Below are 14265 nucleotides of genomic sequence, written 5' to 3'. Positions count from 1 at the left end.
AGTGGTCTGAGCCAAGAGATACATACATGAAGACGCAAATCTCATCGTAATATCAGGCAAAAGTAAGGCCAGCCAAATACAAATGGGCTTGGTGGGCCTAAATTGATGAGGAGGCGTAGGGCAAGGCTAGGGCCACGTCACACAGAAGACAAAATCAATGGGCTTGTGGCTCTAAGTGGGCCTCGAGGCCCATCCTACCACCAAAACGAGTTGGAATGGAGAGCAAAATGGGCCCTACACCTCCTATTGGCCATGAGGATAGAATTTTTGGCATACGTGGCATCTCAACAGCCCTGGCTCTTCCATACAATTATTATTACTCCAACGATTATTAAAGAAAACACCACTAAATAAGAGCGAAAATCTCATAAATTATGTGCAAAATGAATTTAAGTTTGACGTTCCTAATATGATGAATTTAGTTTAACCATTAAACAAAATAAATTTAATAATTATTATAATTAAAATGTGAGACCACGAAAAATATATCACAATAGAAATCGAAAGCCCGAGAAGGCAAAGCCGCAAACACGCCCTTATCGTTCGTTATCTATTATCCCAAGCTATACCCCGGACCACAGAGGGGGAGAGAGCAGAGCAGAGCAGAGCAGAGCAGAATTAGGGAGAAATGGCGGCAGAGTCGGCCAGGATGTCATCAATGGCTTCGACGGCTTCTTCACTGTGCAACTTCAGCAGTAGTGGCTGCTCGCGCAGGCCTCTTCCTGCGTCTCCTCGCCGACTCCTCGGTCTCAGTTCCTCCCTCCGCCACCGCCGCGCTCAGTCTCTCGCTTCTTCCTCGTCTTCCCTTTCTGAATTCTTCGGAAGAAGCGTCCGCATCAGCGCTGCCTCTGCTCTCAAGCAGCAGAGCAGGAGGAACCTCTCTGTCTCCGCCATGGCCGCCGACGGTCTCTCTCTCTCTCTCCTTGTTTTATGTTCATCTCGTGCATATACGTATATGTAGTTATCGAATTACAGTTTCCTAGAAGTGAAATTGGTGGATTGTTTACTATTTTCAGTACTCAACTAGGGCCTATATAGGAAAGCGAAGATGAAGGGGCAATTGAAGGATGGAAGCTAAATTACTTGTTCATTCATGATAAAACGCATAGGCATATTCCTCTTCCTTTCATTTTACTTTACCTTTGACACTTCTTAGTTCCAACGATAGCATTAAGGTTGGAAATTGAGAATTCAATTAGTTCGGATGCATTATTTGTTTGTTGCTTGAATTTGTGAATTTTGGATTGGTTATCCTGTTTATCTATTTGGTTCTATGTAAATTTGTATGCGAATAAGGATTAGTCCTATTTAGATTCCCCTACAAGGGTTCAAAGAATTATGTATTTCTTGGATTAATCTTTAATTGGGTATAGAAGTGCTAATGGGGCAGCTTTTTTATTTAATTTGGGTGATCTTGACTTATGATGCTTCCCGTGCTTGTTAAATTTTCATCTGATTCACATTCTCAAGTTATATAAAGTGGGTGTAGTAAGGAGTTTCCCTTGTCATCTCCAATTTCACACAGTGAATAGATATAATTTGGATAAGTTTGTTGGAAATGGGATCGTTCAAATTTCAATTAAAATTGCTCCTTTTTTTTTCTGACTCCATTCTGTCATCTACAGATTATAGCGGCTTGAAAAACTTGTCTAGATTAGAAAGAGTATAGAAAATGTAAATAATATTATTTTGGGCCTGGATTATTAATGGCACATGCAGAATCTAATTTCTATGTCCTTGGACACTAAGACCAAGTTATGTGGACAAAACGTACTTGTTAATTGTTATCTCTGGTACTGTGGGAGTTTGGTCTTAATCTTTATATATTCTTGATGCCATTGGAATTCTATCCATGACATTATGTATCAATTACCGTTTCTTGGATTATCTTTTTTTTGGCCGAGTTGCTGATGGTGTTTTGATTCTTTGTTATTTCAACAATTGAAACCTGGTAAGCTACTATTGATAGCTACTTTCTCATCTCTGCATCTTTTTGTCTTTTTTACTATTTTTGAATATGACCACTATGGTATAGTTTGTCTGTGATATGTATAAATTTGGCCTTCTATGATGATCCCTTAGCAAATTCTGAAATATGTATGCATATTAAGGATGTGTGCTATTAGCTCTAACCTAGTTAATTGTATGATAGTTGATAATTCAATCATACCATTCAGTTAGAGTTATGGTGCATGATTGTTTGTACAGAGTGGAAACACAAATAATATAGCTGCACTCTATCTTCCTTACATGTTTCAGATTTATGGATGTCTTCATGGAATATGATCAAAAAAACTATTCAATGGCTGTTATGTAGTGACTGCCCTTGTTCTTGATATCTTTGTCTACATACTTGTATGAGTCTGGAAAAAGTTCTTCAATACTGCTAGAGATGCTTAGAAGGTAATTGACACAAATTTTATACCTGCTCGAAGAATCTGGCTACTTTGATGCAGCATACCTCACTTTAAAGTTGCAGGGCCATGTTAACCTCGCTATAGGTATATGTAGTACATTTGACAAAGTTGGTTGTTAAAATTGTCTGTGTTTCTAATCTCTTTGACGACAAAATAGATGTCCTGGATTGGATGTCATTTCTTAGTTAATTGTTGCCACATGCAATGATGCAAGTTCCTACCTACATGCTGACAAAAGACATGAATGTCTTCTTCCTTTTTCTCCAGAGGCAAAACGTGCAATACCTTTGAAAGATTATCGCAATATTGGGATCATGGCTCATATAGATGCAGGAAAGACAACTACAACTGAAAGGATTTTATATTATACTGGTAGAAACTATAAAATTGGTGAGGTACATGAGGGAACAGCTACCATGGACTGGATGGAGCAAGAGCAAGAAAGAGGCATCACCATAACTTCTGCAGCAACCACTACTTTTTGGAACAAGCATCGGATTAACATAATTGATACACCTGGTCATGTTGACTTCACACTTGAAGTTGAGCGTGCTCTAAGGGTTTTGGATGGTGCCATATGCTTGTTTGACAGTGTTGCTGGTGTGGAACCACAGTCTGAAACTGTGTGGAGACAAGCTGATAAATATGGAGTACCGAGAATTTGTTTTGTTAACAAAATGGATCGTCTTGGGGCCAATTTTTTCCGAACAAGAGATATGATAGTTACAAATTTGGGTGCCAAACCCCTTGTTATTCAATTGCCAATTGGTTCAGAAGACAATTTTCAAGGAGTGGTTGATCTTGTGAAGATGAAAGCTGTGATCTGGTCGGGAGAAGAACTGGGTGCCAAGTTTTCTTATGATGATATTCCTACTGACCTTCAAGAGTTGGCAGAGGATTACAGGGCACAGATGATAGAGATTATAGTTGAGTTGGACGATGAAGCTATGGAGAGCTACTTAGAAGGAGTTGAGCCTGATGAAGAAACCATTAAGAAATTGATTAGGAAAGGTACAATCTCAAGCAGTTTTGTTCCAGTTCTATGTGGTTCAGCTTTCAAAAATAAGGGTGTCCAACCGCTACTAGATGCAGTTGTGGACTACTTGCCTTCACCCCAAGACTTGCCAGCAATGAAAGGCACAGACCCTGAGAACCCAGAACTGATAATTGAAAGGGCTGCAAATGATGAAGAACCCTTTTCTGGGCTGGCTTTCAAAATCATGAGTGATTCATTTGTCGGTTCTCTTACATTTGTAAGAGTGTATGCGGGGAAGCTTTCAGCAGGATCTTATGTACTGAATGCAAACAAGGGAAAGAAAGAGAGAATTGGTAGACTTCTTGAAATGCATGCCAACAGCAGAGAGGATGTTAAAGTAGCTTTGGCAGGGGATATTGTTGCTCTTGCAGGCCTTAAAGATACCATTACAGGAGAGACACTGTGTGATCCTGATAAGCCTATTCTGCTGGAAAGGATGGACTTCCCTGATCCTGTTATAAAGGTAGCAATTGAGCCCAAGACTAAAGCCGATGTTGACAAAATGGCTACTGGTTTGATCAAGCTTGCTCAAGAGGACCCTTCTTTCCACTTCTCACGGGATGAAGAGATTAACCAAACAGTTATTGAAGGGATGGGTGAACTGCATCTCGAGATTATTGTTGATCGGCTGAAGAGGGAATTCAAGGTTTGTATTTTGATTTTCTGTGCATCTGCTTTGTATTTCTTGTTTATTTGGTTACATCTCTCTCTCTATGCGCACATGCACACACAAAGCCAGAGAAGAACACAGACGCAGGCAGACTATTTGCTCCCAGAAAAATCATTTAATATTATTAAAGCTACCTTTGTTGTCAGGTATAATTTTGCACATGAATCATCTTTTGTTTGAGGTGTCAATTTGCTCGTTAAGTCAAATTCATTGCTTTTTCTTTACACAAAAGCTAAAGTTTTATGAGCTTATATTTTTGGTTTAATAAATAGTTTCACACATTCAAAGTTATACTTTCTCTTTTCCATTGCCAATATTTCATACAGATGCATTTTTTAGATTTTCATTTGGTAATTTGATTGTTTCAGTACTAGATTTTCCAATAACAGAGTTGTTATTGATGTGTTGATTATGAGCTAAGTTCGTTCAATTGTCACACAGGTAGAAGCTAATGTTGGTGCACCACAAGTAAACTACCGCGAAAGCATTTCTAAAGTTTCAGAAGTGAAATATGTTCACAAGAAACAATCAGGTGGGCAAGGACAATTTGCTGATATTACTGTACGGTTTGAGCCCATGGAAGCAGGCAGTGGATATGAGTTCAAGAGTGAAATCAAGGGAGGTGCAGTGCCAAAAGAATATATCCCAGGAGTGATTAAGGGATTAGAGGAGTGCATGAGTAATGGAGTGCTCGCTGGCTTTCCTGTTGTTGATGTCCGTGCTGTATTAGTGGATGGTTCTTACCATGACGTTGATTCAAGTGTCCTGGCATTCCAACTTGCTGCCAGAGGAGCTTTTCGGGAAGGAATGAGGAAAGCTGGGCCAAAGATGCTAGAACCTATAATGAAAGTTGAAGTTGTTACCCCTGAAGAACATTTGGGAGATGTGATTGGCGATCTGAACTCAAGAAGAGGCCAGATAAACAGCTTCCATGACAAGCCTGGCAGTCTCAAGGTATGTGAAATGCCGTCTTTCCTCCTTACCTAGTTCTTTTAACTTCGCCAATCGACTTTGGTATAGCATAGTGGCATTAGTTGCAAGCATTTCTTTGTTGCATGTATGTGTGTGTTTTATGTCCCTTAAAAGCATGCAGAGAGTTAGTCACCTGACTTGACTCCCACATTTTTATACCATAATATGGCTGTAAGCGAACATATGGTAGCAATTTGAACTCATGGACTACAAGCTTTATAATTGAATCACAACCTTTTAGTATTTGGTTCAAAACTGCATGGAGGGGACAAGTGCCGCGTATTGGCCCTGCCCTGCTTTCCAGTTGATTTTTTTCTATTTGTTTCTGAGAAAACTTGAGAGGGTGAATCTTGGTTTTAAAAATAAGGTTGTTTCTTCAAAGGTTTGGATTGTGAAAACAGCCTCTTCTAATAAAGAAGGCAAGGGGAAAGCTGTGTATAAATACAATATCGCAAGGTGGGGAGTCTCACACATTGTGGACGGTTTTGATAACTCTTTCTTCCTAATTTATCTTTCTTGTCTATGGTTCTACAGGTGGTTGACTCCCTGGTTCCATTAGCAGAGATGTTCCAATATGTCAGCACACTGAGGGGAATGACAAAAGGTCGGGCTTCCTACACCATGCAGTTAGCCAAGTTTGATGTCGTCCCACAGCACATCCAGAACCAGCTGGCTGCCAAGGAGGAAGCTGTTGCTGCTTGAATATGGTTTTCTTGATTTCAAATTCACTTAAAACATTCAAGAAACCTTAAATTTTTGTCCGGCTTGATGTTTTAATTCTACCTAGTTATTCTTACTGTACCAAATTCATAGATGTAAATGCAAGTCAAAACGGAAAAAAGAATTATGACATTTACGCTGACGAACCAGGAAATTGGTAATTGGTTGGTACTGCCATTTTTTGCTAAGATGTATAAATGCAACTGCACATGTATAATTTGAGTCATTTGCATGGAAACTTTATACGATTAAAAAATGGTTCTTAAGGTCATTGCGGTTTTTATTTTTTATTCAAATACTCTTGTTAAAAAGCGATATTAAATAAATCTTAAAGTAAATTAAATTAAGTTAATTAGTAGTCAACTAAACTATATTAAGTAAAAACTAAACTAAAAATTTTTAAAAAAATAAGGAAAAAAAAAGAAGCCATGATTGGAAATTAATGGGTTCCAAATTCCATCACCCCATTGTTTTTTTTTTTTTTTTTTTTTTTTATCATTCAAGTGTTTGGGATTCGCCCACTTAATCTTAGAGAGATCGATCTTTCCTTCTAATTCAACTTCTGAGTAAATTGGATGCAGTCGTAAGTTTATATACTTCTAAACAGACATACAATCAATTTCTCACTAAATAAGATATTTCTGCCTTCATCAAGAGTTGATCTCTGTCAATTCTAAAAAAAAATCATAGTTTTACCACTTGCGCCATATTTCGGAGGCATCATTTTTATTTTTAACAAGACCCTTTGTTGCCCACATTAGAACCAATTAGTTTTCTCGCCTATTGTTGTTTTTGGCAACAACAAGTGAATTCTATATCTAAAACATATGGCGAAAGAAGAAGAAAGAAAGAAAAAAAAAAAATGAAAGAAATTTGATTAATGGGTTCAATTTGGCCTTGGCCATCGATAGTTCAATTTTTTGCAAATCGAATTCATTGTTGCACGATTTCGTAAGGAATAGGAAGATGAAGCATCAGTTATGTTATGGACTCAATCATGGAATGAGAACTGAGTTCAATTTTTTTCCTTAAATGGGGTTTATTCTCCTTCTCCTTCTCCTTCTCCTTCTCCTTCTCCTTCATTTTTTTTTTCACTCATTTTCTTTTTCTTCTCTCATTCTTCATTTTTAGGATTACCACTCTTGCATGGTTTCTCACCATTCATGTCTTCAATTTTAAAAGAGAAAATAAATTACAGATAAAAATTTTACCTCACCACGTAAAATAAAAATTCTAACTTATAATCCATTAATATAAATTTTAATATATCGTGACTCAATCACTTAATTTATACACGCGAGCTTCTTATCCTCTATTTCTAATTCTAAATTCATTGGACTAGATCGTCAAAAGTGACCCTTTTGGCAATTGATTCAAAAAATCTGAAACCATGGTGACCAAAAATAAAAGGTGAAACAATGGGTGTCAGTGCCTATCGTTTTCCGTGAAACCCCTTGCAAAAGATAATTACTCTTGTAATCAACCATCACCAACAACTTTTTTTTTATATATTTTGTTAATTTAAATTTAATATAATTTATTATCACTAATTAACTTTATTTATTTTAATTAAATTTTATTTAATACAATTTATAACAAAATAAATGTATAAGCCAAAAATAAAAATCACATAAATCTTTAGAATCATTTTTAAACCATAAGAGTCTTTGTGCAAATTACAAAACTACAAAAAAAATATCTCTATACAATTTATTCAAATACTTCTTTTAGCTTTTGGGGATGGTGGAGAAATTGTAAATAATAATAAAAAAAAAACTTTATTATGTTGTAATTAAAAACCCAACTTTTATTTCATTTAATCTTAAATTAAACTTTTAATTTTCTTAATAATAATGTTTTAACTTTAATTTTATATTAATGTTAAATTTTTATTAATAAAAACCATTAAATGTTGACATGGCCTACAAGATTACTAAGGTGAGTACCATCTTTATAGTTTTTGTCCCTTCAACTTATATTTATAAAAAAAAAAAAAAAATTGTTAACAAAGTACTCGTTAAAAAAGTACATTTAATGTGCTTTAAATTTTAATTGAGGGTAATTAATATTATTATTATTTAATATAATTACTTAAATATTAAAAATAAAATATATTAAATATAATTTACCAAATACCTTAAGATATGGGTTACCCAAATCCTTATTAGAAACACTATTTATGTAAATTAAAATATAATTATAAATTTACATTTTATATCATGGTTAAGTTATCTAAAATTGTAAAAAAAAAATATAGTCAAAAAATGCATCACAAATACTCTAATACTTAAATTAAACATTAAAAATATTATATTAAAATTAATATTAAAATCATACTTTTTAATAAGAAATATTTATTTATTTATAAAAAATATAAAATAATCTTAAATAATTTAAAATTAAAAATATTTTAAATAATGCTCATCTCACGATTCCATTATAATTCTTATGTTTTAAAACTCATTAAAATTTAAAATTCTTATAAATAATATTTATTTAAATATTTTAAAATTCTTTTAAAATTAAAATTTTTTATGATTACTTATGAGCTTTTTAACCCATTACAATATTTGTAACTTTTGAGCTTTTTTAATTTTTTAATAGACCTTTGCCAACAATAGTTATGTCAATTTACACAAACATACTCTAATTATAAATACAAATTGATATGGCAAAAAATTGTTAGTAATGAAAATGAGACTAATGTGGCCTCAAATTGAAACATACTACTGTCGTAAAATTAAAACAAAAATAAAAATAAATTTTTTTGAGGCACAATTTGGCCCAATATAAATTATCAAACCCCTAAAAACATTTAAATCAAATCAGGAAAAAATTTTGTAAAACTAAACCTAAACCATGTAAATTCTCCAAAAAAGAAAATTAACACTGTCTTAAAATAATTAGGTCATCTCCAACCACATTCCCTATTCTACTCCATATTATATTATAAACAATTCACTCCCTATTCTAATTTAACTTAAAAAACTATACATACTCCCACCTTATTCTTTATTCTCCTCTCATCATACTCCATATTCTACTTATTTATTAATAAATTTTAATTCCATTTATTTTACCTCACTTATAATTTTTATTATTATAAAATTTTATTATTTATTTAATAATTTAATAATAAATACGATGATACTAAATTTTTATAATATTTAATATATTTATAAATAAATTTAGTAATATTTTTTAAAAATAATTATTTAACAAAATTATTTAAAATATTTTCATAATTCAAAATTTAATTGTCAAACTATATAAAAAATCACAAAAATAAATACTATCTTGTAATATAATAATTATTATTTTAAATATAACATTAAATAATCTAATTAAATAATTTTAACATTCATTTTTGGGATCAATTTCAAAACATTACATTAAAACATATACGAAAATTATATAATACACAAAATAAACTAAATACACATAATCAATTATCAAATACACACAAAATAAATAATCAAGTATACAAAATAATTAAATATATACATACACAAAATAATTAAATACATGCATATAAAAAAAATAATTAAATACATAAAACATAATTCACCCAATACTTCAATACATATAAAATATATATAAAATAAAATAAAAAACAAATTTCAACTTCTCATCTATAAGAAGTCATTTTAACGATATATAACGAGCAGAGATGAATTCAAACACTTCCCTCCTATTTTTTTTGACTGAGAAGATTCTAGCCATGCGTTGGAGATAGCCTTAGGTAACTTGACCTAGAGAGATAGCCTTAGTAACTTGACCTAATCCACATGGCCCAGAAAATGAGAAGATTATTTAAGGCACCAAAATCCTTTCAGATGGGACTAAATACAAGATCCAGGAGGACTTTGGCAATGGCAGCAGGTTATATAAAGCCTCGGGGTCGGGGATGCCAAGTAAATTCCAGAGACCCAGAATGCCCATCAGCTTTAATAACAGAACAAAACAAATGAAACCATTAACCAAGTAGAAGCGCAGATCAGTGATGACGAAAATCAATTTCAAGTGTTTGGCTCCATCTTCCATCACAAAAACGAAAACAAAAACAAGAACAAGAAGTATCTCCAGATTAATAATCCAGTCTATGGAAAGCAGCAACATTTTGAAAGTTACTAGTTAAATTACTCTTATCAGTCGAATCAATGTGCAGAAAATACACACTAGGACTAGGAGAGTGCTGCAACCAAACAGATCCGTGTAGCTGGCGCTGGCAAACATCTCTTTTCAGCTTTTACCTGACCTGGACTATACCAGCACTGACTAGCTTCTGGATCTTGTTCATCACTTGGGGATTCTTCATGTGCTCCTGAGCAGCCTTGGGATTTTCCTGGAAGTCAACCAACACCTGTCCACAGACAAGAAATGCTTGAATTCCTCCTTCAGAGTTGGGCAGCCCAAAAATCATCTCATTGTGAAACACAATATTATTAATTACTGCATACCTGTCTCATAACAGGATCTGTAAGGATGTTCTGAATTTCAGGATCTTGCATTCCCTTAGCCTACAAAAGGGTAGCAGACATTGGTACAATACTCAAACTAGTACACAACAAGACAAACCAACTTAGATGTATGTAAACCATACCTGTCTCTCCTTGAGTTCCTCGGGGGTTAAATCTCCACGGCTGGCCTTGTTAATCTGTTCCACACATCTGCAAACAAGACATAATTCCAATGTCGTGTAAATTCTTGAAAGAAGGTACATGCATCTAGACAACAAGAAATTTTTAGAACTACCAATACCTCCTCACGCCATCTAGCAATTCCTGATTCTTAGGCTCGTGTTTCAATCCTTCTTGGTATGTTTCCAAAGCTTTGTCGTACTCTTTCATGAAGAACTGAATTGCACCTTTTCTACTGTACCCCTTGGCAAAAGTTGGATCAAGCTCGATGCACTTCTCCGCATCCTTCAATCCCTCAGGCATTGCCCCAAGTTTTGTGTAGCATGCAGCCCTGTTACTGTATACCTGGCAAAAGCAATTGAAAGCAGTGTGTTTAATATCCAACACAAGAGAGATCCTTGCTAAAATCCCTATAGCACCCACAAGAGTGTGTTTTAGCACAGTACCAAAAAACTAAACACAATGCTTAAATTAATTACCCTTGGGTCTTTCGGGTTCCTCCTTAGGGCCTCTGTATAATGTCTCACAGCCTCTGGATACTTCTGCTCTTTGAAGTACTCGTTGCCTGCATCACAATTTGGATCTCAGGCACCTTATGGGAAGGTGTATACATTTAAACATGTGTGCGTGGGCATAGAGAGAGAGAGAGAGAGAGAGAGAGAGAGACCAAGTCAAGAATGAAACTCCCAACCTAAAACGTACCTTTTTCACGCTCCTCATCAGCTAATTTTGGGTCAAAATACTCTTGTTGCTCAAGATCTTTCTTTGCTTTTTCAGCATCATTTAGCTTCTTCAACGTATCAGGGTTGCGATGCTCTGTAAGAGCTTTCTGGAATGTTTCAATAGCAGGTTCGTAGTCCTTTGAACATTTTGCCATCTTAACCAATGCAGTTCCTTTTCTTGTCAAGGCCCTTGCAATCATCTTAAAGTCTGACCTAAGCTCCCTACCCCTCTCAACAGCTTTATCACAATCTTTAATGCATTCGTCATACTGAACGAAACAAACATTGTTAAATTCATCCATCCAGCTTGTGTAAGATAAAACAAACATTGTTAAATTCATCCATGCAACTTGTGTAAGATCAAATAAATAAGACACTGAGCAACAGATAGTTATAACTACAAACACGTCCACTTTTGAACTATGGCTCCAGTAAATTGTCAGAAACCATGTAAAAGGAACAGGCTCCTGAGCAAGGTTGTTAAAATCATAAAATTGAGTGCAATTTCAACTTCAAAATTGTAAAATTGTAAGGGTTTTCGGTGCAAAAAATCATAAAATCATACCCGTAAAATCGAGAGTTTAACAACCATGCTCCTGAGAATTATTCAAGCCGATTAGAAGCAATACGTTCAACCAACTGGCATCCTAGACTGGACTAGGAAACAAATAATATCCCTAGGTAGCAAGTATCAGGGCAGTTAACGAAGACTTCATCTATTAACAATTGTTGGTTCTACGAACCACAACCCCTTTCTGTTTTATGTACAATCAAGACGATGATAGAAAGCAAAAACACCACATGCAACATGAGGAGCATGCTTTGACCCAAGCCATCAACATATATCTACATCATAAGCAAACACATTTAACAATGCTTGAATCACTTCGTTATGCAAGAAAACATTGACACAATTCTTCACCAGGCAGAGATCAACTAATCTTATCCCTCAAAACATAATGCTGAACCTTCTCTGTTTTGAACAAAAGGTAACCCCTAAATATAAAAGATACAGCAGCTCTTTAGTTGCACTAACTCATCACGTCACACACGCAATAGAATCTCAAGCAAATTTACACAAGCCAGCTGCTTCCTTGAAGACACATTTTAAGTCTCCCATCCTGGGAGTCCGGACTTTTGGAAGTGATGGAGCCCATTAAGGAGGTCATCCCTTTAATTGTGCCTTCTAATCTTTCAACTATAATTTCAAATTAAGTTTAAAAAACACACCTTGAACTAAATCGATCTAACCAACACAAATTACACAACTTCATACCTTCAAATATCCTTAAGGATAATATTAATACACTTACCTATGATCCCAGCTCAGAGGAGTGGAAAGCACTCTTTCAATGGAAGGTAAAACTAGTAAGACAAGGCCTTTACACTACAGAGGATACATAAAGAGGTAGTTGATTTCAAATTGGACGACTTCACTTCAGCCGCATCGACAAACCAAAACAACAACAATGGGCATTAACAAGTATGAACGATCACTCACACTCACAGATAGTTTTCCAATTGAATGACACACTTTATCTTCAGAAAAAGATGCCAGCAAGGAACAAAAATCGAAATAAAAGCAGAATTAATGGTAGCGTACCTTTCCCATCTCCAAGTAGACAGCTGCACGGTTGGTGAGGAAAGAAATATCTTCGTCATCCAATTCCAACGCCTTAGTGTAATGCTCAATCGCCGTCTCGAAATTCTTCTTCTTGTAAGCCGCATTCCCAGCCTCCTTCTCCTTCTGAGCCTGCGCCTTCCTCTCTCTAGCTTCCTTTCCCTCCTCCAACGCCTCCATAGGCTCCGGTTCCGGCTCCTTCGGTAGCTCCACCTCAGCCGGCCTCTTCCTCTCGGACGGCGTGGCCTCCGAAATTTCCATATCTTCGGCCGAATTCGGCGTATGGAGCTTCACGTTGAGCAACACCCCCAGAGCTTGCATAACCCTCTGATCCTTCAAATAGAGATTCAAATTGCTAGGGCTTTTCTGAAGGTCCTGCATCATTTTCAAGAAATCCGGCTGCTGAAGATAGGCCCTCGTAGCCGGGTCGGCGGTGAGCTTGGTCCACATCTCGGGACCCGAGAAAATGTCACCAAACGGAGAGGACGCCGACGGAGGTGGCCGCGATCTGGAGGCGGCGGCCTGAGCATCAGCGAGGCCGGATTTGAGAGCGTCGTTGTTGGGGTCAATCTCGAGGCCCTTCTTGTAGGCGTTAATGGCGTCGTCGTAGTGGTGAAGCCCCGAGTGAGCGGCGCCGAGGCGGGAGTAGCCCTTGGACCAATCAGGCTTGAGGTCAACAGTCTTCTGGGCGTCGGACAGGGCGTCGGAATACTGGCCGAGGGAGGCGTACGCGGCGGATCGGTTGGAGTAGAGGACGTGGTTGGTGGGAGCGAGGTCAATCGCCTCCGTGAAGTGGCGGATCGCCGTGGAATAGTCGCCGGCGGCGAAGGCCGCGTTGCCTCTGGCCTTTGCTTCGTCGGCCATGTGAATCGTCGTGGATTGGAAGCACAACTGGCGATTGCAGCTCCTTCCTCTGTGTATATGGAATTGGGCAGAGTGAGAGAGAGGAGCCTGGGCATTATAAAGAGCCAAGGGGCAATAGAGAGTTCTAGGTTGTGCGCGATTGGTGTGTGGCAGCCGTTTCTGGAAGGTTCTGGGCGGGTCGGGTGTGGTTCGTTCGACCCGGCCCTGAGTTGGGGCCGTGGCCGTGGGGATTGGGGGAGCAGCGGCTGTTCCTGTTTGTTTGGCTACAATAATACAGAAGCTCGGCTAGCCCGCTCAGCACTCAACGCTGTTTTTATTATTATCTATTATCTATTATTTTGCTCCTTGTTCTAGGAGTAATTAATAATTGATTTTAGTACAAAATAAAATTATTATATTACATTAAAATTGATATGAGAATGTAAATCAACTTTCTTTTTGAATTAGAAATAAGGTTTCATAACTCTTTGAAATAGACTCCAGTAGTTCAAATCATATTTTTTTTGTTAAAATTTGGATTCGATAATTAATTTTTATTTATATTTATTAAAGACTATTTACGTAAAAGAAAATACTTCTCAAGAAACGAATATCTAACATCTC

At 36.3% G+C, this 14265-nt stretch overlaps 2 protein-coding genes across 2 annotated transcripts; one reads left to right on the top strand and one right to left on the bottom strand.

Moving 5' to 3' along the window:
* The first annotated feature begins 566 nt into the window (after window positions 1-566).
* LOC127787005 (elongation factor G-2, chloroplastic) lies at window positions 567-5976 on the top strand. The gene is made up of 4 exons (XM_052314828.1): window positions 567-905; window positions 2685-4099; window positions 4565-5077; window positions 5630-5976. The coding sequence occupies exons 1-4, from the start codon at window positions 629-631 to the stop codon at window positions 5795-5797; spliced, it is 2373 nt and encodes a 790-aa protein (XP_052170788.1). The 5' UTR covers window positions 567-628; the 3' UTR covers window positions 5798-5976.
* A 3843-nt stretch (window positions 5977-9819) lies between these two features.
* Window positions 9820-13748, bottom strand: LOC127786915 (hsp70-Hsp90 organizing protein 3-like). Its single transcript, XM_052314681.1, has 7 exons — window positions 12781-13748; window positions 11158-11446; window positions 10935-11020; window positions 10577-10800; window positions 10419-10485; window positions 10276-10335; window positions 9820-10178 (listed from the first exon to the last, which is right to left on the bottom strand). The coding sequence occupies exons 1-7, from the start codon at window positions 13660-13662 to the stop codon at window positions 10065-10067; spliced, it is 1722 nt and encodes a 573-aa protein (XP_052170641.1). The 5' UTR covers window positions 13663-13748; the 3' UTR covers window positions 9820-10064.
* Between the last annotated feature and the right edge of the window lie 517 nt (window positions 13749-14265).

The sequence above is a fragment of the Diospyros lotus genome, chromosome 12 (genome assembly GCF_014633365.1).
Source record: "Diospyros lotus cultivar Yz01 chromosome 12, ASM1463336v1, whole genome shotgun sequence".
Classification (NCBI taxonomy): Eukaryota; Viridiplantae; Streptophyta; class Magnoliopsida; order Ericales; family Ebenaceae; genus Diospyros; species Diospyros lotus.
The sequence above is the reverse complement of the archived record's forward strand: the minus strand, read 5'-3'. Positions and strand labels throughout refer to the sequence as shown.

Coding starts and splice junctions, on each gene's coding strand:
- LOC127787005 (XM_052314828.1), top strand. CDS start 629: ATGGCGGCAGAGTCGGCCAGGATGTCATCAATGGCTTCGACGGCTTCT. Junction 906..2,684: donor CTCCGCCATGGCCGCCGACG/GTCTCTCTCTCT, acceptor CTTTTTCTCCAG/AGGCAAAACGTGCAATACCT. Junction 4,100..4,564: donor GGCTGAAGAGGGAATTCAAG/GTTTGTATTTTG, acceptor ATTGTCACACAG/GTAGAAGCTAATGTTGGTGC.
- LOC127786915 (XM_052314681.1), bottom strand. CDS start 13,662: ATGGCCGACGAAGCAAAGGCCAGAGGCAACGCGGCCTTCGCCGCCGGC. Junction 10,486..10,576: donor TTGCTAGATGGCGTGAGGAG/GTATTGGTAGTT, acceptor TCTTGTTTGCAG/ATGTGTGGAACAGATTAACA. Junction 10,179..10,275: donor CAGATCCTGTTATGAGACAG/GTATGCAGTAAT, acceptor GTCTGTGGACAG/GTGTTGGTTGACTTCCAGGA.